The 27,336-nt window shown below is 48.4% G+C and overlaps 1 protein-coding gene and 1 long non-coding RNA gene across 11 annotated transcripts in view; one reads left to right on the plus strand and one right to left on the minus strand.

The window, feature by feature from the left end:
• The window catches only part of ARHGEF2 (Rho/Rac guanine nucleotide exchange factor 2), a 38,773-nt gene extending 13,871 nt beyond the window's left edge, over positions 1-24,902 (minus strand). Inside the window, exons 1-7 of one of the 9 annotated variants that reach the window (XM_010999480.3) lie at positions 24,773-24,902; positions 23,234-23,351; positions 17,461-17,499; positions 15,791-15,908; positions 15,161-15,200; positions 13,839-13,932; positions 1,157-1,301 (exon numbers count right to left, since the gene is read on the minus strand). In XM_010999480.3, coding sequence (XP_010997782.3) covers positions 1,157-1,301; positions 13,839-13,932; positions 15,161-15,200; positions 15,791-15,854 — 343 coding nt within the window. In that variant the 5' untranslated portion in view covers positions 15,855-15,908; positions 17,461-17,499; positions 23,234-23,351; positions 24,773-24,902. Of the gene's footprint in view, positions 1-1,156; positions 1,302-2,130; positions 3,470-3,863; positions 3,954-8,999; positions 9,125-9,321; positions 9,570-13,838; positions 13,933-15,160; positions 15,201-15,790; positions 15,909-17,460; positions 17,500-23,233; positions 23,352-24,772 lie in introns of those variants that run through there. The other 8 variants (XM_064477845.1, XM_031436115.2, XM_064477843.1 and 5 more) reach the window with 8 other exon arrangements.
• LOC135318981 (uncharacterized) lies at positions 9,611-13,999 on the plus strand. Of its 2 annotated transcripts, none has more exons than XR_010377486.1 (3): positions 9,611-9,667; positions 12,697-13,047; positions 13,864-13,999. It is a non-coding gene; the product is annotated as an uncharacterized LOC135318981 (long non-coding RNA). The 2 variants fall into 2 exon arrangements; XR_010377485.1 differs by having other exon boundaries at positions 13,853-13,991.
• Positions 24,903-27,336: the final 2,434 nt, after the last annotated feature.

A 27,336-nucleotide genomic window follows, 5' to 3' on the forward strand; every position in this document is an offset into this window, starting at 1 on the left:
ATACAAGGCGAGCAGGGTGGGGCAGGGGGCAGACAGAAGTGGGGGCTGGGACTGCACCTACCCCCCTGGAGCTCCCTTCTCCTACCCCCAGCACCCAGAGTCTCTGGATGGAACCTCCGCTTTCCACCTGCTCTCAAAATAGCATTTGCTGCCCGCCTCCCTGGTTCCCCTGGCAACAAGCTTCCAGATTGGGAATTCTGGCAGGTCTCTAGAGGGATCTAGATTGGGGTTCCCTCCTCATCCTCATCACTCTAAGTTGAGCAGTGAGGACGTAGGGAGGCCTCGCTGGTTCTTTCTGGGGGTTCCTTCCCCAAGTTCCATAGAGATTTAGAAGCTAGATTTAGATTTTGTCCCTCTATTCAGCAGCAGGTCACAATACCTCCAGTTCTGCTCTAATCAGAAGCAGCTCTTTGGCATAAATCTGGGGGTGGGGGTGGGTGGGTGGACAGGCAGGAGCCCTCTGCGTAGTCCTCTTGGGGAAAGGAGAATTCCTTGCTTGTACTTACTAAATACAGGGCTACCCTTAGATGTGGGTGAAGGTCAGGAGTTCTAAGCCCTATTCCCCCAACACATTGCTGCCATATTCTCTCCTTCTCACTGTGTATTAGTCAGACTAGGAATTTGAGAAGGGGCTCCTAATCCCTAATCCTCTGCTTCAAACTGCAGAGATTTCGAGACTTCAGGCTCTACCTAGTCAACAGAAAGGGAGGGGACGAGGAGACCCTAAAGTCCTGACCATTCAGTTCTGCCCGGGAAGATCGGCAGAACAGCTGCAAGGCCCGCAGCTTCCCATGCAATGCCCCATCCACCCACTCCCATGCACACAACATTCCATTCTCCAATCAGTTCTCCTAACCCTCAGCAGCTGTTCGGGGAGCTGGGGGATACCCAGAGGACGACAGCTGCAAAGGGAGTCACCCCAGCCACCCCTGCCCTCCCTTGCCAGCTTATGCCACATTCCCACTGCCACCACCCCTAGATGTGAGAAAAGGGAAAGAGGGATCAAGCATCTGGCCCTGGCATTTGGGCTCTTCCGGGGCTCAGAGAGGAGAGTGATCCTTATAGATCAGATCCAGGGCAAAAAGGACAGATAGCAAGATTAGGGTCAGTGGGCACTGAATCAGACTGACAGATATTCAGGGTCCAAACAACTTACTTGGGCAGATGAGGGCTTCCTTGGCTGTGATGCTCTTGTTACAGGCATAGCACATGGTCATGCCCGAAACGGAGATGGTGGTGAAGAGGTGCCCGTTGGTATAGCGGGCATCCTTGGCTTCCTTCATCTTCTCCTTTTCCCGGGTCTGTGGAAGAGATGAGAGAGACAGGAAGTGAGGCTGGAGGATGCCAGGGTGCCTGAGGAGTCCAGAGAGAAAGATGAGGGAGCAATGCCCGCCTGGCACTGCCAGAAAGACACCACTTCCTGAAGCAGAGCCTGCCTCGCACAGCTGTCTGGGAGTGACCAGGCCAGCTCCGAGGGCCAAGCTGGCCCCTGACCTACCTGGCCCCTGCGGCTGGGCTGCCTCCGGTTGCCGCTCATCTCTGTAGCTCTAACCTCCGTGGCTCTAGACCTCAGCGTCCTCACCCCACCTCCCTGCCCTAGCTCTGCTCGCCCCCGAGCTGCTGTACTCTCTTCTCTGTGCCGGGGGAAGATGCGCAGAGAGGAGGGAAGAGCAGGCGAAGCAGAAGGTGCCAGCTCACCAGCGCTTTCAAATCTATGGGAGTTAGCTCTTCTTATAACCATGACAACCGGTGTTGGAGCCGCTGTCTCTGTGGCAGTGGCAGTCACAGTGGGGGGCAGGAGATCCCCTTATTAGATTGGCTGAAGGGGGCAGAATGCCTCCACTGCCACCTCCAATCCAGAGGTCAGGATCCTAAACCTCTAACTCTTCCACATCCACTCAGCCAAGGTCCACAGAGCCTCTCTGTGGGAGGCAGCATGTCCCCTGCTAACCTCAAGGTAGGAGGAACCTAGTTTTGGTCTCAGGTCACTCGTCCTCTCTGGGATCTTTAAGGAAGGAAACTCAGCCATCATTGATCTCATTCCTGGCAGGAAGTCTCTCCTGCAGTCTAACTTTTATTCCTCCCATACTACCTTCCAAAACCTAGGATATCGCCCTTATTCCTCCTCACCCAATTAGTCTAGGAAGTCCTTGCTGGCATCTACCCTCCATCCTCTGGCTGCAATGTCAGTTCTTGTCTCCGATGAGATGGTGTGCACTGTGGGCCCTTCTGCAGAACCTCGGAGGCTGGCATTTCCCATCAGCTCTCTCTTCTCCTTCTTCCCCCTGCTCTTGGCGGGTCAAGTCATTCTCCCTGACCTTTTTCATGTCCCTCCTCAAATCCCTGAGTCTCCCTTGCAAAACCTGAGGAGGTGAGATGGGACATCATGCTTTCTACCTATTCCAGGACCTTCCTCAGTGGTCACCTCAGACCCCCGGATTTTCCCTCCATTCTTAAGATGACAGAGAACAGGAAGACAAGCTGACAAGACCACTCCCTCCAAGGTTTCCCTGCCTCTCAGAAACCAAAAAGCTGGATCCAGATGGCTGAGGCTGAGGGCATGAACCCCAAGTCAGAGGACACTGATTGGTGCCCAGGGACAGAGATTTAGAACCCAGAGAGTCCCCAGCCTGGACCTTGGGGCCTGGACCTGACTCTCAGCTGCAGCCATACTGGCAGTCAAGAGGTGGGGGAGGGGAAGAGATGCCTAGCGTAGAAAGAGGAAGTGTGGACCGGCTGAGTCAACAGCACAGGGGCCAGAGGGCACTGGGCTGCGGTGCCCTAGGCTCTGAGGGCTTCCTGGTGGCCCGAGATCCTTCTCTCTTCTGCCTCCCCTCAGAAGCTCCAGGTTTGTCTGATGATGAGCAGAACCCAGGGGTCTTAATGTCATTCCCTACCTGATCACCCATTTTTCTTTTCTCCTCCCCTCCCATGCGCCTCCTCTTCCTATCTCATAGTCAACTTCTCACCTCCTGGTCTCCCTCCTTGACTCCATGGTCTCCCACTTCGGCCTTCCCTTTCTCACCCTTGCTTCCCCTTCCCGTCCCCTACCTAGGCCTTGTTAAGGAAGCTGACCCATGTCTAATTCTAGCCTCCCTTTTTCTATTCTGGTACCTATCTGGACCACTAGAAAATTCTCCCTTTGGTCTAACCCCCATCTGTCTTGCTCCAAATTATAGTTCTTTAGGAGATCAAATCTTCCTTTGAATAGCAATCTTATAGGACCTCAAAGTCCAGGTCCAAATATCTCTTCTCACTGCCCTATACTCTCCCTTCTCTCCTCCTCTCCTGCCCTCCCAGCCTTCTCCATGACACAAATAAAAGAGTTTGAGCACTTACTATGTTTGAATTAAAAGCAATTGTGGGGTGGTATATAGCTCAGTGGTAGAGTGCATGCTTAGTATGTACAAGGTCCTGGGTTCAATTCCCAGTACCTCCACTGAAAAAAATTTTTTTAAATTTTAAAAATAATAAAATAAAGTAAGTTTTAAAATAATAATAATTAAAAAATAAAAGCAAGCAAACAAAAAAGTGAAAATCATATTAAAAAGAGCAACATGGGGAAGGACAAATTAGGGATATGGAATTAAGAGATACAAACTACTATGTATAAAACAGATAAGCAGCAAGGATATATTGTATAGTTCAGGGAATTATAGCCATTATTTTGTAATAACTTTAGTAGAGTATAGTCTGCAAAAATACTGAAACTAATGTAATACTGTTAAGAAAAGAGCAACATGTCTGAATGAGGGTCAACTCCAGATGGGGCAGTGCTGCAGATCTGCCCCAGTGCTGCTACAACTCCTCCTCCCCTCACCCGCCCTCTGCCCTCCACCCTCCGGCCTCCCCGGAGCACTCACCTGCGAGAGAGGGGGCAAAAGGGAGGCAGAGGACTGGGGTAGCCAGAGAACAGGGTCTCCAGTCGACCTTCCTCTCTCTGGCATCAATGTCTCACAGACAACCCAGCTACCTTGGGCCCAGCCTCCTCCACCTCCCAACACTCACCCTCTCTCCAAGTGACCGCCTCTCTAGGTGGGCCAGCAGCGGGCAGCAGCCGCAGCAGCACATCCCAACACAGACACTGCCCAGCAGCATGCGGCCCTGGCACTGCCTAGCGCTATTGTCCTGGAGGCAGCCTGCGCCCGCCCCAGGGCTCAGGCTGGTGAGGATGGAAGGACAGGGCCTGCTCTCCAGCGGTGCCTGCTCCCTAGATGGACTGAACAGGCTTGTCTGCTTCTTTGTCCTACTTTTCCAGGTATTCTTAAGGTCATCACATCAGCCTCCCAGCTACCGGCCTGCCCGCCAGCAGAACAGCCCTTCACCTCATCTGTCCACTAAGAAAAGAGCCCATTACTCCACAGTCACCAACACCCAGCCTAACACTCAGGGGCCCTTTCTGCTTTGGTCGGTCCTCTGCCGTCCAGTGTCCAGAGCCCTGCTTTCTCACAACCTTACAGAAAGTTTCTCTTGCTACACAGCCTTCAGCTCAGCCACTGCTACATCAAGGATGAAGTGAATAAAGCATGTGGAAGCACCTAGCACGGCGGCTGGTATACAACAGGCACTCAATACACGAGTGCCTTTCCTCCTTGGAAAGAAAGGAAAGGAAGGGGAAAAAAGGATGGAAAGATGGATGAACGAATGGTTGGACACCAAGACATGGGGTCCCTGCAGCACCCTCGCCCCTGCCCCCAGGATCCCTTCATTCCTTATCAGAGTTTCAGAGCCTTCAGTCTCCTCTCCTCTTATCTGGTCTTTTCTCCCTCCTCCCAGACCTTTCCTCCTTCTAATTTCTTTGAACTTAGGCACGGAGGGTTTCCTCGGAAGGTCAGAAGGCCAACCCAAACCTTCCTTTCACCTTCATCCCAGATCTTGGTCATTTTGAAGAAAGACTAGGCGAATGGCAGTAGGCATTGAGGCTGGAGGCTCAAAGCTTCAAAGGCAGAAGCAGTTTCCCCTTTCTCCATACTTTGCTTCTCAGGCTGCGAGATGAGGAAAACAGTGCCGTACATGCAAAGATAAGGAGCGCCAAAGCCTGGACTTCAGCTTCCTGGGCTCTCCATCGGGCAGCAGAGGATGGCAGAGCCGATCCAGCAGTGAGAACCTCTCCAAGCAAAGTCTCAGCTTTCAGCTGTCCTTGTTCCTCCATCGGGTATTTCCAAACTAAGACCTCTGGGGAAGTCACATGGTGCTCAGAATGGCCTCGGCACCAGCTGCAAGGGGCAGCAGCCCCTTCCCCAAGGAGGTGCAGCCTCTGTCCAGGCCCTCTGTTAGGTGACCAGAAAGCCCCTGGAGGGTTCCACTGGGTTTTGAGTCATCTGTGGCTTAGATCCTGGACGGCAGGAGTTCAGAGAGTCACGTGGGATGGGCTACAGGGCAGGGAAATGAGCAGAGAGAGGGTCCCTGGCCATGGGACTGAGGAGAGGGCATGGGATGGTCTCAGCCAGGCTCTGCTTCCTTTATGAGCTTCCAGGGACAAGATAAAGGCAGGAGGCTGAGGAGAAGGCACCCAAACGGAAACACTAATGCCAAAGCCAGAAACGTAACACAAAAAGACATCGCTGAACACACAAAGGCACTTAATAAACACTTGCTTGATGAATGGAGATGAGACACCGGACAATGGGGGAGGGCCTGCTGGCGAAGCATAAGAGGGGTGCTAAGGGCCATAGGGAATAAAATTGGGCTAGACACCCTGAGACCTAGGCATCCTGGACCCCAGCCTGCCCCCTACCCGGCCACACCTGTCAGGTCAGGAAAGAGAGACAAGCACAGAGGGAGGGGGGAGTGATGCAAACAGACGGGCATTTGTGCAGGCGAACAATAGCTGTGCCAGGACTCCCTGCCCTCCTGGCACAGGGCAGGCCGGCTGAGTTGGGAGGGGGGCAGCGGCTGCGTGCAGCCCCTCCCCCCCTCCCCCAAGGAAACATAAACAAACCCAGAACGGTTCAGCCAGCTCCTCTCAGCCATTTCTCTTACCAGCTCCAGGAAGCCTGTCCAATCTGCTCACTCAAGCTCCTAGATGATACTTTAAACCAGAGACTGAAGCTAAGAATGGAACTACTTCCTCAGGTCCAGAGAGCAATGAGCCCCCTACTCTGGTGACCACCATTCAAAACAGTGACCCAGAGCATCTGGGGACAGACAGACAGACACAGACACACACACCCCAACACACAAGTCGTGTGCGCACATGAGATTCACTCCTTCAGATCTGTCTCCTCCTTGATTTCAAGGTCGAGGTTCCAGGGAAGCTAGAGTGACTGAGATGAGATCCCTCTTTAAACCCTCTGGTCAGCCCTGCAGGTCTTTCCCTAGGAGCCATCCAACCTCCCTGCAGTCGCTCAGTGACTTCCCTAAGCTTTCGGCTCCCTTCCCCCACCCCTGCTTCTCCCCTCCCCCTCAGCTCTTTCCCTAACCTCCATGACCCCTAGAATCTTTCCCTATGCCCCCAAAAACCTCAGTTTCCTGGGAGACCCCCAATTCCTCAACTTTTCTCCCAAAATGCCAGCGCTCTCTGCCCCCTTCTGGGCTCCCCCAGCCCTCCTCTCCGGCTCCACTCCTAGTCCTGCACACAAAGCCAGCCACCTCTCCACTTCTCAGAACAAAGAAATAGTCTCTCTCCTCTCTCCCCACTCCACCTGCCCATCTCACTCCAAAGCTAGGGTCCTCGAGATTCCAGGGGGACACCCCCGCAGCCTCCAGGGCCATCCTTGGACCTCTAGCCCCTGCTCCCTCCTAGGCAGGAAAGGACCCTTTGTTCCGAGAGACAAGACAGTTAGGGTTGTGGGGAGGAGGGAGTTAAGAACAGGGGGCAAAAGAGAAGGGGGACCTATGGGGTTTGGGACCTATGGAAGTAGGAAGTAGAGCAGAGAGAACGAGGGGGTGGAGGACTGCAGACAGCCTGGAAGAATAGAAATGGAGTGAAAAGAGAAAAGAGGCATGGAGAGGGGGAGCGGCACAGGCTCTGCACAGGCTCTACGGGGGTAAGAAGGAAAAAGGGGCAGGTTCGACTTAAATTCCTCCTTCTTCAAGGAGGTCCCAGGGAGGAAGGCAAGAAAGGAGGGGTGGTCAGGACTTAGCTTTGAACCATCCCCCTGTATAGGTAGCAGGGGAGACCATCTTCCTCAAATAATCTCAGCAGCCCCCCTCTACTTCCCACCACAGTATAAAAAGAAAGGAGACAGCTGGTGTGCTTGGGGGAAGGGGGGAGAGGGGATCCAGGGTTTGTTGGCTAAGAATCAACTCCCCCCTTCTATAACCACAGCTTTCCGGAGGTGGCCCTCCCCTTCCGACCAGCCCAAACTGACAACCACCCTCCTCCAGTGGCCTCTCTGCCCTCTCAGATCTACCCACTCAGCACCCCACATCGCCATCCTCAGTCAGATTCCCAACCCACCCCCCTAAACCACAGCCAGCCCTAGGATAGAAAAAGCCAAGCTTCTTGATTCCTTGTTCCCCCACTACCAAATAAAAATAAAAATAAAAATAGGCATGAGGACCCAGGTTTCTGGCTCCCCAGCTCCTCCCAATAATGGAAAAAGAACCCCAGTATCTACCCTCCCAGAACCCCTTTCCACAGCCCTTCTCCAGGTCTGCCCCCCACCGGTGCCCCCACGGCTTTCCTTTTTAGGGTGGAACCAAATTTCCGTGGTTTCAAAAAAACCTCTCCACCCCCCTTGGCTCTATTCCAGGGTCTCAGCTCAAACAGTTGAAAAATAAACAGACTTTCATAGCTGGGGCCTGGCCTGGCGCAGGGATGAGAAGAGCCTGTCTGCCACCCCACTGTTCCACCACACTTCAGCCTTCTCTCCTCTGCCCTCTGTTTGTCTTAGGCCCTACTCAAATCCCCAGTTGGCTTCCCTTTAGCAGACTCTTATCCCAACCCCCTAAGGAAAAGGTCCAGGATGGAACCTCTTCCAACTTAGCCTCGAGACAAATAGCCAAGCTAGGAGCTAGGAAGGAGGTGTGAAGAGGGTTTCCATCATCTGTGAGGGCTCCCAAAGGGTACTGCTCCCATGTCTGAAGATAGTGATGGTGATCAGCGTAGGCTGGACACTGCGGCAGGACACTGGGGTTGGAGAGAGGCCAGAGATTTAACCTGCTATGGACTGGGTCTTGGCCTTTCTGATAGCGGGTACAGTGTGGATTGCAGCTGGGAGGTGCTGTCTGCATGTACCACCTTCCTCTCAGCTCTCATTTATTCATCTACAAGAGACAGCTTCATCATTTCCTGAGTGCTGAGGTGTGGGCCTGGGTACAAAGGCAGAAATAAAGGATACTTGGAAAGGAGTAGCCAAGAGGTCATGATGGGGATGGGGGGGGGGGGCGAGGAAAATTATACATCCAGACTCTGAAATGGTAGGTGAATGGGTCCCAAGATGAAGAGATAAGAGAGCTGGGGGAGGGGGAGGAGGGACGAGGGCACAGTGCCAAGTGGGTCAGCCTAAGGGTTTCAGGTTGTTCAGGATGGGTGGACAAGGAGCTTGGAAGCAGGTGGGGCAGATAGGGATGGGGGATTCTGTGTGTTCCAGGAACAGGGGTGCTCAGGGCTCCTAAGGATGGAGGAAAGGATCCTAACTACACAAAGACCTCTGCTCCCTTCACCTAAGAGTGATGGCTTGGGGGGAAGTAAGCCGTCCCTAAGTCTCCTTCACCCGAGTCACCCGCCCACCAGAGGAGAGAACTGAATCACAGCTGGAAAGTCCATTTGCGAGGAGAGGAGGAGCTGACTTTTGTCTTGGAGGGGTGGTGGTGGTTGTGGTGGTGGGAGGAAGCCGGGAAACCACCCCCTCCCACCCTCTCCGCCGGATGGCGGGGACAAAGAGGGAAGGACCAAGCCAGCGACTGCGGGGTGAGGGGGACACCGAGAGCAACCCGGTGCGACTCAGGCAGAGGGGGTGCGGGAGAGCTTTCTCCGTCACCCCCTTAACACACACACACACACACACACCACACACACACACACCCCTCCCTCTCTCCGCTCCGTCCCTTACCCGAGCAACTTTCTTTTGCGCGGCCCAAAACACCCAGTCCCACCGGATCGGAAGCCACCAAATCCCAGGTCCACTCTCTCCCGGGATTCCAGCAGAAAATCGAAGCAGAGCTGGAGGCGCGGGTCTCATCTACTGCTCCCCCAGCCCCCTCCCCACTCACTCACAGTCCCCACCCACCCCGTCCCGCCGCTCTCCCAGCCAACGCTCCGCCCGATTTTGGCGCCCAGAAAGCAGGCGGAGAGAGCTGGGGGTGCGCTGCGGCTGCCAGGGTCGAAGAGCACCCAAAGGACCGCAGGCGGAGGACAGGGGGTTCAGAGCCCACCTTGCTGGCCAGCTCTTTGCTCCGGTCAATCCGCGCCCGCGTGAGGGATTCGATCCGAGACATAATCCGATGGGGGGGAGCCTGGGAGGACGAGGCGGGGACCCAAGCGTCCGGCTATTGTGGGGGGGAGGGGGGGTCCGCCCCGCAAGCGTTGGTCTCAGGGACAGGAAGTCTGACTCCCCTAGCCCGGCACCCAGCGCCAGTTCCTCAAACCCGAGTCTCCACCCCCGCCCGAGCTCAGGAAGGGGGGAGGCGGGGCGGAGGGAGGGCGGGGTGCCGGCGCGCCGGACGGGACGCCTTGGTCGATGGAAGGGCGGCTTGCACAAATACTGGGGGCCATGGACAGGTTTGCGGGGCCCCTCTGCCAGTTTGCCCTCCAGCGCCGGGGGCCGCCCTCTAACCCCAGACACCCGCCTCCTGGCTCCGGTTTTCCTAAAATCCACCCTGGCCCAGCCCAGTACCCCTCATCCTACCCGAGGTCTCCCCTCGTCCCCCGACAGCCCTCCAGTCTTCCCTTTCCCCTCCCCCCCCCCCAACTCCCGCAGTCCTCCAGTCTTGAAAAACCTGAGACTGGAGGATTCCAGCCACCCCCCAGCTCTCCAGGGAACCCAGGACCAGTTCCTTCTGGGTCTTGGGACCCAACAAAGCAGGCCAGAGCCTACAGACCCCTTTTACGGTTGAGGCCTGGGGTGGGGAGAGGGCGGGGAAATCAAAGGGGAACTAAAGGCTGCGTCTTTAGAAGGCGTGAAGATTCACCCCAGGAGGTCAAAGAAGCTGACACCGAGAGGAGGAAATTCTTGCACAAGCCCCCACCCACCTAGGGCCTTCCAAGATCGCACTCTGCCCACCCCCTCCCCTCCCACCTCCTCCAGTTACTGGGGCCGCGGGAAGGGTTAGGGGGAGGGATTCGCTACCTTTATAGAAGGCTAAGAAGCTTAGAAAGTCCTTCCTTGTGTCTAACCCCAGTTCTCTCTATTGCAAGTCAGGAGAGAATCAAAAGACCAGCAACCAGCCTGCCCTGGTTACGGGGCAGTTGGAGTATGGCCAGTCTCTCCGCTGCAAGGAGGGGTGGAGTGGGGCATTCTTTCTGGACACATTGCCCCAGCCTGAGGCAACCTCCACATTTTTGGGAAAATTCCTCCTCCACTCTAACTATAATCAGGCATACTGCAGTTCATTTCTGCCTCTCAGGGTCTCTTTCCCATGTTGCTGGAGAAACCAGAAGCACAGAGAGTCCTGAGACAGAGCATCCTATGTTTGCAGGGTCCTGCCTGGTCTGGTCCCCAAAGGTGTGGAGGAAGGAGGGAGGGAGGGAGCAAGAGGCCCAACCCAAATCCAGCAGCTCCCTGCCCGGGCTCAGCAGCAGGGCCTGGCTGCAGGTTTCAAGCCCGACTCAGCACTCTTGTAGGTGCCAATTTTAGCCTCTGCCACTATTTTGGGCTCCACTGCCTCACCACTGGCTGAGCTAGCTGGGCTCCTCAACCCCACACTGCTCCTCTGCCTTCCCCTCCTGCCTAGCAACTCCTTCACCTCCTTCACCTTTTCTCCTTTTTAGGATCCTTATATAGCAAAGACCAGAAAAAAGGAGCGAAAATAACCATGCCCAGTTCGAGGCTGGATGGAAATTAGAAAGCAGAAAGGACTTTCCCAGGGCCATGGGAGAGGCTGATTCCTCCAGGCTTGCACCTGCAGGGCAGACCTATAAGAAGGTGCTAGGAACTCCTCCAAACCAGCAGTCCTGAGGCTCTTGGACCCCGAACCACAGACTTACCTTCCCACAGTAGGCAGCCAGGGCTGAGGAATGTACTAAATTTAAAAATAGACAGCCAGAAGACAAAATCCTGGCCTCATGGCTCCGCCCACTGGGGGCCCAGAGACAAGGGGTGGGCTGAGACCTCGGCTTTTCTCCCAGGCCCAGGGTGGGAGGGTGCTGCAAGCTAAGGATGGAATCTTAAAGGGCCAAACTCCAGTCTGGATACCCAATAAACCCGGGACCTGAACCCCAGAGTTATCTGAGGGATCTCAGTCCTCAAACTCAACTTAGAAGGCCCCTATGAAACAAGAGAGCTTAACCTTCCAACCCTCTTCTCCCACCCCAATCTTCAGTCTGTTTTCCATCCCATCCGCTCTTTGTAAGGGTACGAAGAGCTTCTCACCCTACACCCTCTTCTTCCTCTTAGGCGATGAGAAGTAAAGAGGAGTGGGTAAAGGATGCGGGTCTACCTTTAAAAACATCTGTGCTTTTAGTGAGCAAGGCCTATAGCTTCACTTAATTTCTATTTTCTGTATCCTCTGGAACAGTGAACCCTTTTCTTTTCTCCTTGGCATCCCCTGCCCCGTCTTCCAAAACACTTTCATCCCCACTCCTATCTAGTGATGCCTCCCAAATTTTCAGAAATTATTTTTTCAGATACACAAAAATAAAAACTAAACTTAGTTTCTACCAGAATCTAAAAGTAGCCACCACCTTATTTAGCTCATTTTAATTTGACAAATACGTCCCCCAAATTTCAGGGGTAGGGAGACCATCCCAGGAAAGAACCTGGTTGTCAGGGTTTTGGCCAGTAGGTGAGCAGAGAAAGCCGCAAGGATACCTGGGCCTAAGTCCCATGTGCCTAGGAGGTTTGCTTTCCTTCTTTTTACTTTGGACCTTGTGTAATCTGGGTGAGGAGGATTAAGGCATTACTGACTGCAGTGTCCATCCATCAGAAGATGGTGGAAGAAGCAAAGAGAGGGGATAAACTACTGAACTACTGTTGGGTAGGTTTACTGACAGAGGCAGAGGCAACATTATATAGTCAATGCTCTAGGTATGTAACACAGCTCCAACTCTTACTGAGATCTTGGGCAAGTAACTTAGACTCTAAGTTATCTTGTCTACAAAACGGAAATTAAAATACTTATCTTTGCCAGAGTGTTATAAGAATTAAATGAGATGACCTCTGGAAAAATGTTCTGCTAGTCAAATAGGAAGGAATAAGCCACTTCCTTCTCTCACTGCTTGACTGAGCTTCTCTCCAGCCCCACTCCTGATGTTTACCTGCTTATGGCCCCTATCCTGAACTAGGAGGAGGGGGAAGAAGAGATTTAGCAACACAAGCACACACATTCATGAGGGTGGAAGCAAGATGGACCAGGAGATGATGGAGAAGGAAACAGCAAGACAGGACCAGTCCCCTGGTGAATAAAGACGAATGGGACAATGTCCTGACTATGCTGGCCTTTCCCTGCTGCCTGTTTGGACTCCAGTTTCTGTTCAGTTTCTCCCTCACCCTGTCACACCAAACTCTTAGGCCAAGCGTGGGCAAATGCAAACCAGCTGGGATCTGGATGGCCCCTGGGCAGCACTGACTTCCCCTACCATTCCCACTGCAGGAAAAGAGGGTGATTCTGCCATCAGACTCTCCTATCCTGAACTGACAGCCTGCGGGGAGAGGGACTCAAACTCAAGGTCTCGGTGTTGGATTTGTACTCTAGAGAGCTCTGCTCCCCCATGGGAGAGAAGAAGCCTCACTGTGCACCCTCCCCACCCTGCCCTGCTCTCACTGCCTGGTCTCAGGCCTCAACTCCCCACCCATGGCCTGTGGTGAGAAGGTGCTAAGAACCTAGTTTCATTTCTGCCCTCCCTGCCCACCCAGAGCAAGGAGAATCCTAGCTAAAAGGCTGGCAGAGAAGAGCGCCCCAGCACTGTGGGTGGGGCCAGGAGGAGCCCAGGCAACCTTACTGGTAAGAATCCATTGGTGCTTCCAGGTGAATATGACGATGTCTCCTCTGGGGTTTCTCTCAATGCTCAGAAGCCGCCCCGGGTGGGAAAGTACATGCGTACTCGGGGAGGCCATGAGAGGAAAAGGGGGGTGGCTCATTCTGCCAGTAAATGAAGAAAGTGGAAATGAATTCAAGCAGCAGGCAGAGCTCCCAGTTTCACCAGCGCCCGGGGGTTGGTAATAAGGAAGAGAGCATTGTGCCTCATCTTCCTGGGGTCAGGACTGCACACGGCCCCACGTGTACGGTGTGAATGCGCTTCCATAATCATACACTTCCCTGGCTCCCACTCTGTCTATGGTCTAATTTCAACTCCTTCAGCTGCTGTATCCACCCATAAAATTATGAGTGTAAAAGCACTTTGCAAACCTTAATACTCTCTGAAGAAGTAAAAAGTATTGCTGTAATTATTATCATTATTATATCCGATGGTTAAGATTTCTGCTGCCCACCTCTTAGCTCTGTGGGGCCTAAAGAAAGGTAGGGCTAGCCATTCCTCAGCTTTTGAGGTTCCTGGCCCTTCTCCTCCAGCTATCTACAGCTGGCTGCTAAGTTGGAGGCATGGGGAAAGCAGAGGAAAGGTGATTTACTGGGATATAGAGAGGGAGTCAGGGAAACATAACGTATTCCCTTAAAACCTGAACCACTGCCCTGAGTCCCTGTCTGCTGGGAGGGGAGCAGATGGTGGGGTGGAGAGGGAAGGAACTGGGGAGGACAGTGGGTCCTGGGCCTCCTTTTCCCCAGCTGACTCCTACCTTGGCCTTTCCAGTCATGCCCAAGATGAAGCTGAGGGTCCGTCGCAGGGAGGAGCCTGCCCAGGTACCTGAGCCCCCTTCCAGTTGGCTACAGCTGGAGAGAGAAAAAGAAGAGGTGAAGAGATAGAGCTGGAGCTGGAAAGGAACAACAAGATGCTCCCAGAGAAATGATGGATAAAGGTGCCATGATCAGGAGAGAGAGTGGAGATACAGCATAAAGACAGAGAGAAGAGTAAGAAGAGAGAGGAAGGACTCGGAGAGACAGATGCTCCCACCCCACTACCTCCTGGGATTTCCTGGATGTGGTCACTACAGTTTCCCAGGCCGCTCTATTTATCAGGAAAACTCCAGGCTCCTCCCAGATAAATACAGACTCCCCCTTCCTACCTAATCCATGCCCAATCTTCTCTTTCATTCTGCTCCCCAACGGAAGTGACACGGGGTGGTAGGGGCTCTCCAGGGGGACAGTTTCCCCTCACAAAACAAGAGCCCTGTGTACGACCCTCTCTGCTGTTTGGAAAGGGCCTCTGGGCCTAAAGCCAATAAGGACTGAATTTCCTGGGATTTCATCAGCCCCATCCCATGAGCTAATCCCAAACCCTGAGCCAGGAGGATGTGTCAGCTAGAGATTTTCAGGACCACAAATCAGAGCTTGATATCTTAAAGGGCCCATTACTAGCTCATATACCCACACGGCCTTGGAGGGCTGACCTACTGTAATCAGGCTTCAGCCGTGGGAGCCAAATAAACAGGTGCTGATTTTACATGCTTATTTACATAGTTATTGAAATCTCCCAGCCTCCACCTCGATTCCTGAACTATATGCCTTCAGCCCCTGCCCTCTCCCCTTGGGGCTCTACAGTCCCTGTCCAGCTCTCCTTAAGTGCCACTCCCCCTTGGCCGATTGTCTCAGCCATCCAGAGCTGATCCATGGTCCTTGGTCACTGTCTCTCCCAAAGATTGTCCAGCAGCCAATCTGCTTGCTCACCTTTCTGACATGGACAATAGCAAGCAACCTCGACTGACCCTCTTTTATTCAACAGACACCCTGGGATCTAGATCCTCCTTTTCTTTCCAGAATTTCTTCCCCATCCCATGGAGCTACGGGGAACCTTCTTAGCCTTCCCTGGCCAATGAGAAAAAGGGGAATTCTATGAACTCAGGGAGAAGGCTATTTGGAGGTCTTTGATAAGAAATGTTACAGGGGTAGGGGGGTGAGTTTTCAGTAAGCAGAGACCCTTGGAGCTATAAAATCCATAGCCCAGTCCCATCGCCCCTCCCCCATCGAGAGCTTTGAAGGGCTCTGGGTCCCCCAAACTCACCTTTGGCTGAGGTCAGCGGCAGAGGACTGGGACAAATTCCCTGCCAACAAAAAAGGAGATGTGAAGTGTCCAGCTAAAGCCAGACAAAGGAGCCCAGAGCTGCCTCCCCCACCCCCTCCACCTGGATCAGGTTCCCAAGCTGCAGGTGCTTGTGACGCCATTCCTGAGGGCGGGCACTGGGGAGCAGGGAAGGAGGGCGGCGTCTGAGCAGAGCAGAGCTGAAAAACTTAGGAGACAGGGTGACAGAGTACCAGGCTCGTGTGGAGAAGGGGGCTAGGGGCTGATGTCTAAGTTCTGTTTCTGGTGAATGGGGAGGGCAGAGATTTCACTCTGAGCTCCCAGTGCCTCATCTGATGACAAGGTACATTGCAGGTAACAGGCTCCCATCTCTGGTGACAAGGGAAGCTGGAAAGCCTTTCTCTATCCTATGTCGTCCTTCATTGGAAGGAGAACCTCAGAATACCAAAGTCGTGAATTCAGATCTCTCAATTTGAATAAAGCATTTTGGGGTTCCCAAGAGTATGTGGTTAAACATAATGCAGGCCATCTGGACCCTAAACAGCTGGGTCTGAGGAGGGGGGTGAGTCAGAGGAAGGGGCCACCATTGCTTTGCTCCCTACTTAAACTCACCAGCTGGATCTGAGCAGCCCAAGAAGCAATTGATGCCACTCATGGATACAGACTTGGAAAGCATGCCAGTGGCTGAGTGGTCCAAAGGGCCAGCAGATGAATGACAGGAACCCGGACCCTAGAATCATGTTAAGAACCCTCATGCAAAGGTCAGGCTTCATCCATCTTCCCCCCAGGCTCTTCACTTTCCCACAGCATGGCTCTTCTTCAAGGCCCTCAGGCCTTCCACCCCTGCCCACTACCCAAATCTGGAACATTCCTCTTGAAATAGTTGGGAAGTTATGCTTGCTATTTAGCAGTCATCACTCTGTTACAATTCAAATGCAGGATGCCTTAATATAGAAAACATCTTAGAAAAGATTTACCCTGAGTGGTCTCCAGAGATGACAAACTCAACCTATAGAGGCCAGGCAGGTAATGAAAAAAACAAAACAAAAACTCAGGCAGTCTGGGTTTAAGACAATAAAGAGTTAAACTATTCATAAACTGTTCACCTAATCTTTAGAAAACCACTTTTTTTCTCAAGCCTACATGGAGTATTACAAAAACTGGCTCCATATCAGTGCATAAAGCAAAATTTAACATATTTCAGATAATCTCTATCATGCAGATCACAGGAAACAATCCAGAAGTCCCTTTTCAGTAGACTGGAAAAAGAATCTATAATATATTTATATACATAAACATTATTCAGCAATAAAAATGAGCAGACTACAGTTCACCTAACAATATGGATAAATCTCACGATAATGCTGAGTGAAAGAATGAGGACACAAAAGATTTATACACTCTACTATTACATTCATATAAAGTTTAAAACAGGCAAAACTAATTGATATTGTTTCAAGATGCTTACAAAGGTGGTAAATCTATAAATAAAATCAATCTCTCAATCTCAAAAGTCAAGAAAGTGGTCCTTTCTGCCAGGAGAGAGAGGGTTATGAATGGGGAGGGATACAGGAAGCTTCTGGGTTTTGATGGTACTCTTTTTTTTTAACCTGGGGTGGTTACATGGGCGTTTGCTCCCTAATTATTCATTACACTGTACATATAGGTTTTATATATTTTTCTGTATATATGTTATATTACAAAAAAATTTTAAGGTTTTAAAAAATCTCTATAGATTTAGACATTTTAATACACCCTTCTAAATAAACTTACTGATCAAAGAAGAAATCATATGGAAATTTAAAGATATTTCATAACAACAATAATGAAAACACTACAGAATAAAACTCATGGAAGATGGCCAAAATGGTATTTCAAGGATAATTTGTAGCCTTAAAATTCTTATACTGAAAAATTTTTAAATTAAAATGAATGAGCTATGCCAACTTAAAAGTTAAAAAAAGAACAAAACAAGCCCAAAGAAAATAGAAGGAAGGATATAACAAAGATAAAAGCAGAAATCAGTGACATAGTAACAGATAAAATAGGGTCAATAAAGCCAAGAGCTGAATTTTAGGAACAGGCAAATAAAACCTCTGATAAGAGTGATGCAGAGAGAAGGCACAAATAAAAGTAGAATGAAAAAGTGGACCTAACTACAGAAAGAGCAGTGATTAGAAACACAATGCTATCTACAACTTAATGCCAGTAATTTTGAAAATGCAAACAAGATAGATAAATTCTTAAAAAAAAAAAAAAATATATATATATATAAAACTTACCAAAACTGAATCTAGAAGAAATAGAAATTCTGAATGGTCCTATTAAAGAAATGGAATCAGTAGTTAATCTTTCTATAAACAAAACAAAACACACCAGGCCAAACCAGTTTTATAGTCAAGGAACAGATCTTTCAAGAAATAGATCACTGAAATCTTATACAAACTCTTCCAAAGAATAGAAAACAAAAACTTTCCAACTCTTTGGGAGGGAAATAGCTCAGTGGTAGAGTGCATGCTTAGTATGCACGAGGTCCTGAGTTCTATCCCCAGTACCTCCATTAAAAAAAAACCAAAAACAGCTTTCCAACTCATTCTATAAGGCAAGCAATAACCTTGATTCTTAAACTACACACAGACAATATGACAAAGGAAAATTATGGGCCAATCTTGCTTATAAAAAGTACAAAAATTCCAAACAAAATATTAGCAAACTGTAATAGATTCTAAATAGCCACAAATTATTGCCAGCTTCTTCCATCAAGGAGTCTATTTCTTCACCCTTTGAATCTAGGCTGGCCTGTGACTTACTATGATGAGTAGAATGTGGCAGAAGTGGTATTATGTGATTTTTGAGCCTAAACCTCAAGAAATCCTAAAGCTTCCACTCTTGCCCACTTGGAATGCTATCCTCATGTGAACAAGCCCAGGGCTAAGCCTTCTGGAGAAGCCATGTGGATGAGAACCAAGGTATCATAACTGGCAGCCTGTCAACCTACAGGCATGAATATGGTCATCCTTGATCATCAGCCCTATTCAAACCACCAGACAACTACAGCCATGTAAGTGAGTCCAGGTGGAACCAGCAGAAGAATACCCAGCTGAGTTCAGTCCAAAGTAACCATCAATGGAATTGTGAGGAAAAAAAAAAGGTTGTTGTTTTAAGCCACTAGGTTTGGGGTTGATTTGTTAGGCAGCAATACATGATTGATACCACAAATGAAATCTAGCAGTGTATAAAGAAGATAATCTATGAAGACAAAGTTAGATTTATCCTAAAAATATAAAGGTGGTATAAGATGAGGAAAATCTTTAAGTGTAACTTACCTCAATGACACATGAAAGGAGAAAAAACATGACCAACTCAGTAAAAGCAAAAAAACCATAGGATAAAATTTAACACAAACTCGTTGTAAAACCAAAACCTTGGCATAGAATAGAAGGAATCTTCCTTAACCTGACAGAGTATCTTTTTAAAAACTTACAGCCCAAAATCATTTTCAATAGTGAAACATAAGATCATAAACAAGACAAGGATACCCATTATCACCATTTCTGTTCAGCAAGACAGTAGAACCCTAGCCAGCAGGGTAGGGCAAGAAAAAGAAATGAAAGAATAAATAAATATTGGAAAAGATGAAACAAAGCTCATTTAAAGATGACATAACTGTCTACTTGGAAAAGCAAAAAAAAAAAAAAAAAAATCCAGAGATAAATTGTTATAACCAAAAAAAGAAGAGTTTAGCAAGATAAATGACCACAGTTAATTCAGTTCCATTTATATAAACCAAAAATAATTGTAAAATGTAATTTAAGTATAAGAAATCATTTATAATAGCAACAAAAAATATAAGGCATCTAGAAGTAAATCTAATAAAGATTGACAAGACCTGTATGAAGAAAACTAATACTTTGTTAAAAGGCATATTTTTAAAGAAAGCCTACTAAATAGAGATACTATATTTCAAGGATGAGAACATTCAGTATTAGAAAGAAGTCAACTTTTCCTAAATTAATCTTTGAATTCAGTGCTATATGAATCAAAATCCAGCAGGAATTTTTGGTGATTCTAAAGTTGATAAGCTGATTCTAAAATTCACATAGATATGCACAGGATCTAGAATAGCTAAGATAATCCCAAAGAAAAATAATAAAGTTGGTGGGCTTATCCTACTACATTTTTAAGACTTACAATAAAGCTACATTAATTAAGACAATGATATTGGCATAAGGATAGACAAATAGATCAACGGAACAGAGAATAGTGCCCAGAAATAGACACAAATACAGTCACTTGATTCAAAAAGGCAACACCGTAATTCAATGGGGAAAGTAAGCTTTTTTAATGAAGCAGTTGGATATTTATATGAGAAAAAAACAAAACTCTGATTTCTCAGAGTTTACACAAGAACCTAAATAAATCATAGAGCTAAACATGAAAGCCAGAACTATAAAACTTCTAGAAGGAAAAACACTGGAGAAAAATCTTCACATTCTTGAGGTAGGCAAGATTTCTTAAACATGACCAAAAGCACTAGCCATTTAAAAAAATTGACAAATTGGACTTTATCTAAATTCAAACTCATGCTTTTAAAAATATGCTAGTAAAAATACAAGTCAAAGACTGAGAGAAAATATTCACAATACATATATCTGACAAAGGATGCAAATTCAGAATATATAAAGAACTCTAACAAATCAATAAGAAAAAGACAGGCTATTTTAAAAATTGAGGAAATAACCTGAACAGACATTTCACAAAAGAAGATATTCAGATGGTCAATAAGAATATGAAAAAGTAACCAACAAATTTTCTCAACAGGGACATGCAAATTAAACCAGAATGAGATACTTCTAAAACACCCACCAGAAAGGCTAAAATTAAAATCTTGACAAAAGAAATAGAATACACCTAAGAATAAATCTAATGTACATCCATAAGTTCTGTATGGAAAAAATGATAAAACTTTATCGAAAGACATTAAATAGAAAGGTATACTATTTTCATGGATAGGAAGAAGCAATACTGTAAAGATGTTCACTTTCCCTAAATTAATCTTTAGACTCAATGCAACTCCAATCAAAATCTCTAAGGTTTTTTAATGCATGTTTTGTATGTATGTTATACTTCAATAAATATGTTCTTTTTTTTACCTAATTAAGAAATTCTGTTCCTTTAAAGACACTGTAGGAGAAGGAAAAGACAAACCACTTTTCTCCATCTTTGAGAAAAGATCATTGCCACATATATAACAACAAAAGATTAGTATTCAAAATATATAAAGAACACACTCAAACAATAAAGAAAAAACCCTCAAAGAATCCAATAAAGAAGTAGGGAGAAGACACGAAGAGGAGTTTCACGGAAGAGGAAACACAAATGACCAACACACATACAGAAAAAATGCTCAAGTGCATTTGTAATAAGGAAAATTCAAATTAATACCATAATGAGATTTATAACCACTAGACTGGCAAAGAAATTTGACTCCAAATGTTGGAAAGGATGTAGATCAATGGGAACTCTTATATACTGCTGATGGGAATGGAAACAGTTTGCCATTGTAAGAATAAACATCTGTGCACTCTATGACCCAACAATTTTATTCCAAGCTATATACCCTGGAGAAATTCTTGCAAATGAGCACCAGATGATGGATAAAAGGACGTTCATAATGATGCTCTTCATAATAGCAAAGAATGGAAATTATCCAAATGTCCATCAACAGAGGAATGGAATAATAGTGAATAAACTATAACTACTTGCAACACATGGATAAAAATTAGCAACAGAATGCTGAGTGAAAATGCAAGCTATAGAACATTTTGTACAATATAACATCACTGTCCTTAGAGTCAGAAACAAAAAGAAATAATACATTATTAGGTAATGCATATATTTGTTTTAAAACTATTTTTTAAAAAGTAAATGATATAATAACCTAGAATGGAAAAGAACCTGAAAAAGAATATATATGTATCTTTCTATCTATAAAACTGAATCACTTTACTGTTCACCTGAAACTAACACAACATTGTAAATCAACTATACTTCAATAAAAAAATTTTTTTAAGTAACTGAGCAATTAAGGCAATTCAAGATAGTGATTGTGGTTATCTCTGGTAGGGAGGCAAGGGAACAAGAGAAGAGAGGAGAGAGAAAGACATAAGTGAAGATAAATATATTGGTGGTGTTCTAGTCTTCAGATGGGCGGTTGATTTATTAGGCATTCATTTTAAAATATTATATTTAAGACAAATGGGTAAATACAATAGAGTATTAGCAAACTGGAGGGCACAGATCCCATTTAAGGACATCTGAATTTTGGAAAGTGTAAACACCACGCTGGCCAAACAAAATAAATTTTGAGCTAGACTTGGCTCATGGACCATCAGTGGGCAAGCTGCAGTCTAGCTTAATGAATCTCAGACTTTCAATCTGTGGACTTTGGTGGAGGACTTCTGCATACTTGCTACTGCAGAAGAAACAAAACCCCCAAACATTTAGACAAGGAAATTTAAGAGAAGTACTTAAAGATTAGGTGAAGAGAGGAATCAGAGCAGGAAGGTATAAAAAGAGGAGGAAAAAAACCACCAGAGAAGGGCAGAAAGAAGACATCCAATACCAAGTAGGAGGAAGAGGGGAGGAAGAGAGGTCGAAGAGAGGGACAGAAGTATGAAGGAATGGAGAAGAGAAGAAAAAGAAACCTTTACCTCCTGTGTGCCAGCCTCGGTACTGGACAGTTTTAACACTTTCTTTTCCATCTAATAATCACAGCTTTAAAGGAGTTTTTACTATCCTTGTTTTCAAAAAGATGAAATAAATTGTTCAACTGGGAGTCAGCGTGACTCCCAAGTCCTGTTCTTTCTACCATATCACATTGGAATGGGGGTGAGGGAAGACTCACCTTATACATCATCTCATGTAGAGATGCTGATGGAGAAAAGTGGGAGCTGGGATAAGATGGACTATGATGCTTCCCTGACAGGCTGTCACAGCCCCTTCCTCTCGTCCTCTCTCCTAAACCACAGGCACCTGAACAATGAGGCTAGGTGGGTACCCCGGGGCCAGCTAGAGGATGTCCTGGAGGGGAGGTAACCTTCAGTCACTGGGCTTGAGACAGTTTTGTGTACAGTTGTCCCTCATTATCTATAAATTCGAGGATGCTCAAGTCCCTTATATAAAATGCCATAATACTCGTTTGTAATCTACTTGTATCCTCCCATATACTTTAAATCATCTCTCATTATAATACCTAGTGCAATGTAAATGCCATGTAAATAGCTGTAAGCACAATGTAAATGCTATGTAAACAGCTGCCAGCATGCGGCAAACTTAAGTTTTGCTTTTTGGAACTTTCTGGAATTTTTTTTTCAAATATTTTTTGATCCATGGTTGGTTGAATCCAAGAATGCAGAACCTGTGCATACAGAGGGCCGACTGTACTCAGGGACTCTTTGCTAGTAGACCCAGTGGTGTCTCTAAAACCCTTGTGGTGTATCCTTCGGGGGTCCCCAGGTTCTAGTTTAAGATCTTCCCAGTGGTGTTCCCTTAAGCCAGAAGGCTGAGCAATCTCTATATCCTTTTTCATTTGATAATCCTATGATTATCTTGTTAGAGAACTATTGTGTTTCAGGGTACCAGATGTCTCATTTTATCCTACAAGTAGTAAGTTCATCTCCAAATCTGAGAAATATAGGGTCCACAAAAGAAGTGGTCATAAAAACTAGGGAACAGGGGCCTTTTAATGAGAGGAACAGAGACACCCACATCAACACAGAGACACAGACACAGAAAGGAAGGAACAGAGAGTCTTAGAGAAAGAGACAGAGGCAGGAGACCAAGAGTGGGGGACGGAGCATACAGACTCAGGAAAGCAGACAGAGGGGTACAGACAACAGATTCAGATTCGGTCAGATGGAGTCAGAGTGATGCCTGGGCACAGAGAGACCCAGCAGCTGGCAGAACAGAAGAGGCACAGAATGGCAGCTGGACAGGCAAAGGGGCAGGAGAAGGGGAGGAAGGTAGCTGCCATGGGGATTTGTCTGTCCGTACCGTGCAGGAGGGTTGGCCACCTTGGTGCTGTAGTTCCAGAAAGGTGTCCAGTTCCTCTTGGCTCTGCAGTAAGGGGGCTTCCTGGGGGACCACATATCCCGATGCCTGCAGTTTGTTCCTGAAACACACATGGCCACACTGCCCTCTGTATCCAGTGCCCTGTGACCAGCACCAGGGAGGAACCCCGCCTCAGCCCGGCCCTGCTGCTTGCCCCCAGCCCAGCCCTTCCTGTTGGCATAGGCGCAGCCCAGACCCAAACTGGCCTCCCTTTGGGGCTGTGCTTTGGCAAAGCTATGGCACCAGCTGCAGGCAAGGGTGGCCCCTGCTGGTCAAAGGAAAGTACTGCCCTCCAGAAGAAAGCCAGCATTTGGGGAGGACAAGGGCAAGCTGGATTCTCACTCCTAGCTTGGTTTCTGATGCCAACCTTGGCCCCTACTCAGATAAATGGTGTGCCCAAGGCTCCTTTCCCTCTCCACACAAGGCAGAATTGGTGCCTAATAGTGAAAGGTGACACCTGGAAGACCCTGAGACATAGCTGGCACCACAGAAGGGGTACTCAGGGCATCTCTGCCTTGAACAAGCCGCTCTTAGGAAGGTGCCATGAGTCCTGTGGACAAGGCTTCTCACCCAAGTTCCCACCCAAACTAGTTCAGGGACAAGGTGCAATTCAGGGACAAGGGTCCTCCCCCCTCACCCAGCCCAGCCAGCCCTGCCCAGGGGCTAGATAAGCTTGGTCTACTCACCAGAGCTAAGAGAACTTGTCCAAGGGGACCACTGCCAAAGCAGAGAGACAGGGCCCTTCCATGGCTAGCAGGCCCTCCCAATGATCACTCACATTGAACTCTTCATGCTGACCCCCGGACCTTCTCTTTCTAACTTCCTCTGTCTTTGGGGAAGTGGTCAGGGATTTTCCAGGAGAGGGGAAGAGCTGGGTGCCTCTCTTCTGGTCTGTGCAGCACATGCAGATCCCTGAGCAACAGCAGCTCTTCCCCTTTTGCAGCTCTTCCCCCTTGTACTATGACGTCCAAGCATCATGGACCTGCCTCAGTCTAGACCTGGCAGGCAGGCAGCAATTTGGGAAAGGGCCGGGTTCAATGGCCCAAACCTGGGAGCACTTTTCTTAAGAAAATTCCCAAAGTTCTCTGGGCCCCAGTTTCCTCATGTATAAAATGAGGATATTGGGCCATGTGATCCCTGAGTTCCTGCCAGCTCTGACACCACTGGATATGGTCCTATGAAACCCAAAGTGGGAGGTGGAGGCAATAAAACCCACTCACTAATTACCCCACCTCTGTACCTCTTCCCCTCCGTTCTCACCCATCAACCCTTGAGACCAGGTAAAAAGGAGTTCAGATCAATAGGGAGAGCCATATTTTAAAAGGCAGTGTCCATCCTCCGCAAAGGCCCGCAACAGGCCTGAGTTCAGATTCTCCAGGGAAGAGACCAGGTATCTTCAACTCCTGTTATTCCTTTCCAAGCACTTTCTTCTAGGCCTAAGACTTGAGGGAAGGAGGGACTAGAGGTCCTCTGGGGGTTTACCTGCTCAGTGGATCCTGGAGCTCCCTGCCTGGCCCCCAGCTATGTCTTTTGAAGGGGTCATAGCTGTGGTCGTGGGCACGGAATGCCCCCGATCTTCGGAGGGGTACAGCATGGAAGCCATTTCCCTCCTTCTTTTTTCCCTCCTCCTCTTCCTCCTCTTTCTCTTCCTCCAGCTGCTCTCTGGACTCGACCACAGAAAGGCAGCGGCGAGTGTGGCCTTGGGGCACCAGGTCTCCACCTGCGAGGAACACCTCTGGGACGTCTCTGTTCATGGGAGGCACACGCAGGCCAGTCTGAATCAAGAAGACGGAGGATGAGCAGAGTTCTAGAACTCGGGAACCTTGGAACTGGAGAAGTGTCACAGTCAGCCATGCCTAGAATATCTCATCACTCCTCCCTTTACTGAGGCACAGAATTGGAGGACAGCTGGCTCAAGATCACACCAGGAATAGCTGCATAGCCAAGTCTAGAACTTGGGTTTTCTGACTCCCAGCCCAGTGTTCTTTCCACTACATAATGACATCCTCATTCACTCATTATTATTTCATTTAATGAGCAACTATACAGCAGAAAACCAAGCCAAGCAAACAGAATTAGATATTGTACTTACCCTCAAGGAATTCATTCTAGTGAGAGTGTGTGTAGTGTGTGTAGACAAAAACACAAATCACAAACGACTGGCCAGAGCACGCCAAATGCCATAAGAGAAGTTTCTTAAAAGGGCTTTTTTGCTATCACAGGAATGAGTGTGTACAACCTGTTGGAGAACTCAAAGAAGGGAAACAGAAAGAAGTTAATAGCCTCTGAGATGGGCCCAGAAGGGTGCAGTGTTTAGGATTCAGCCATGTTGAAAACGGGGGAGTCTAGGAAGATAAAGCAGCAGGGAGAAAAGGTGCGTGAGTGAGAAAGTATTATGATTTCCTCCTCCTAAGACTGATCATTTGGGGAGTAAGAGAACTGTTCTGACCTCTCTCAATAGAGCAAAGAGAAGGGCTCCAACATCATCCACATTGAAATTCCTTCTCTCTCTCCCAAGTGGGCACCATTCTCACTGCCCAGCACTCCTGGCTGCTGTCAGGACTTGCTTCAGTGTGTCTCAGAGTTAAGAACCCTCAGAAGCTCTTAATGTTGAAAATGATCAGCCTCACTCCAGCAACAAGTGCCAAATACCAGAGTACCAAGGTGGTGGAGGGGCGGGAAGAAAACTGACATCTACTGCGTATCTCTGTACACGCCCTCCTAGGCCCTGACTCTGTAGACCTTCTGCTAGAATGAGTCTCCCAGGCCCCCCTTCTCCCTGGGAAGTAGCTACTAAGATGCTGGGAGTAACCAGGAGGACCGGGAAGCAGTGATTCACAGTTCCCCCTCCTCCCAGGCTTTCTGTGAGGGTGTCGAGCCTTCTCCAAGTTATTTTCCTCCCTCCCACACACCCAAAGTCCAGGTTGATGGAAAGTCATTCCTTCCAGCTACTTCCTCCTCTCTCACTGCAACCTGTCTACTGCCCCAACTCCACCCAGGACCGCTGAGAAGGCGCCTGTGCCTGCGTCAACTGCATTCCTGTCTACCATGGGGAAGGAAGGAGATGAGTACTCAGGCCTCTGCAGGTGGCATTCTGCTGCCTTGGCTGGTGGGTCTAAGGATACAAAAGGAGAGACTCAGGAAACGAGCCCAAGCCCCGTTCCTGCCCATGCTCAGCACCCCTGAGCATGTAGAGGGGACTCCTCAGCCAGCCACTGGGAGAGATGCTCTCTTTGTGTCTACAAACCTGGGCTTCCTGCCATCTGATGTGCTGTCTATAAACAGGATGGGCAGATCTACAGGGAGCAGGACAGAGCCTGAGGGCTATAGCACAGTCTTGGCCAACCAGTGGTCTCCAAGCAGAGATTTGGGGACAGGGGGAGAGGGTACTCACAAGAAGTATTGTGAGAAGCTAGAGTGGAGGAAAGAGTAGGAACTGGGGGTGCTTACTTGGGTCTGGCATTCAGTGACCTCACAAAAGTGGGAAAACTGACCTACAGCCCTATACCCGCTACACACAGCTTCTACCTGCTATTCCTGCCCCAATTCTGCCCATAGGGCTGGATTTGGCAAGATGAATGAAAAGCAGTGAATGGAAGCCCTTTCCTTTCCCTCCATCCCTGGAATTATTCCCTGCTGGAGATGGCACCCTGCAACCTCAGCCTGCTGGACAGATATTTCCAATCCAGAGATCTTTATATGTCCTGAGATCCCACCATTCTTTCTCCAGCTGAGACCACCTAGAATCTGACCTCTTCTCTAGGACCTACCCTTTTTCTAGCCTCTTGGTCATGTCATTCATGGTCTCTGCCTGCTGAAGATGGAAACCACTGGGCTCCTTCTCCCTCATACCTTCATTCCATTTCTCAGAAAGCTTTATCTGTTTTCTAAATTCCACCCTGCTCATCCATAATGTCAATAATTTTCATTCTATCCTTCAAAGAGATGAGGTTTATTAGCAAGGCTTCGTCAACCCCTCCCAGAGACACTCCCTCTTCCACTTTCTGAAATTCAAGCTTCCTTCCTCCTGCTTCCATCAGCTTTCT

Source organism: Camelus dromedarius, chromosome 23, assembly GCF_036321535.1.
Source record: "Camelus dromedarius isolate mCamDro1 chromosome 23, mCamDro1.pat, whole genome shotgun sequence".
In the NCBI taxonomy this organism is placed as follows: Eukaryota; Metazoa; Chordata; class Mammalia; order Artiodactyla; family Camelidae; genus Camelus; species Camelus dromedarius.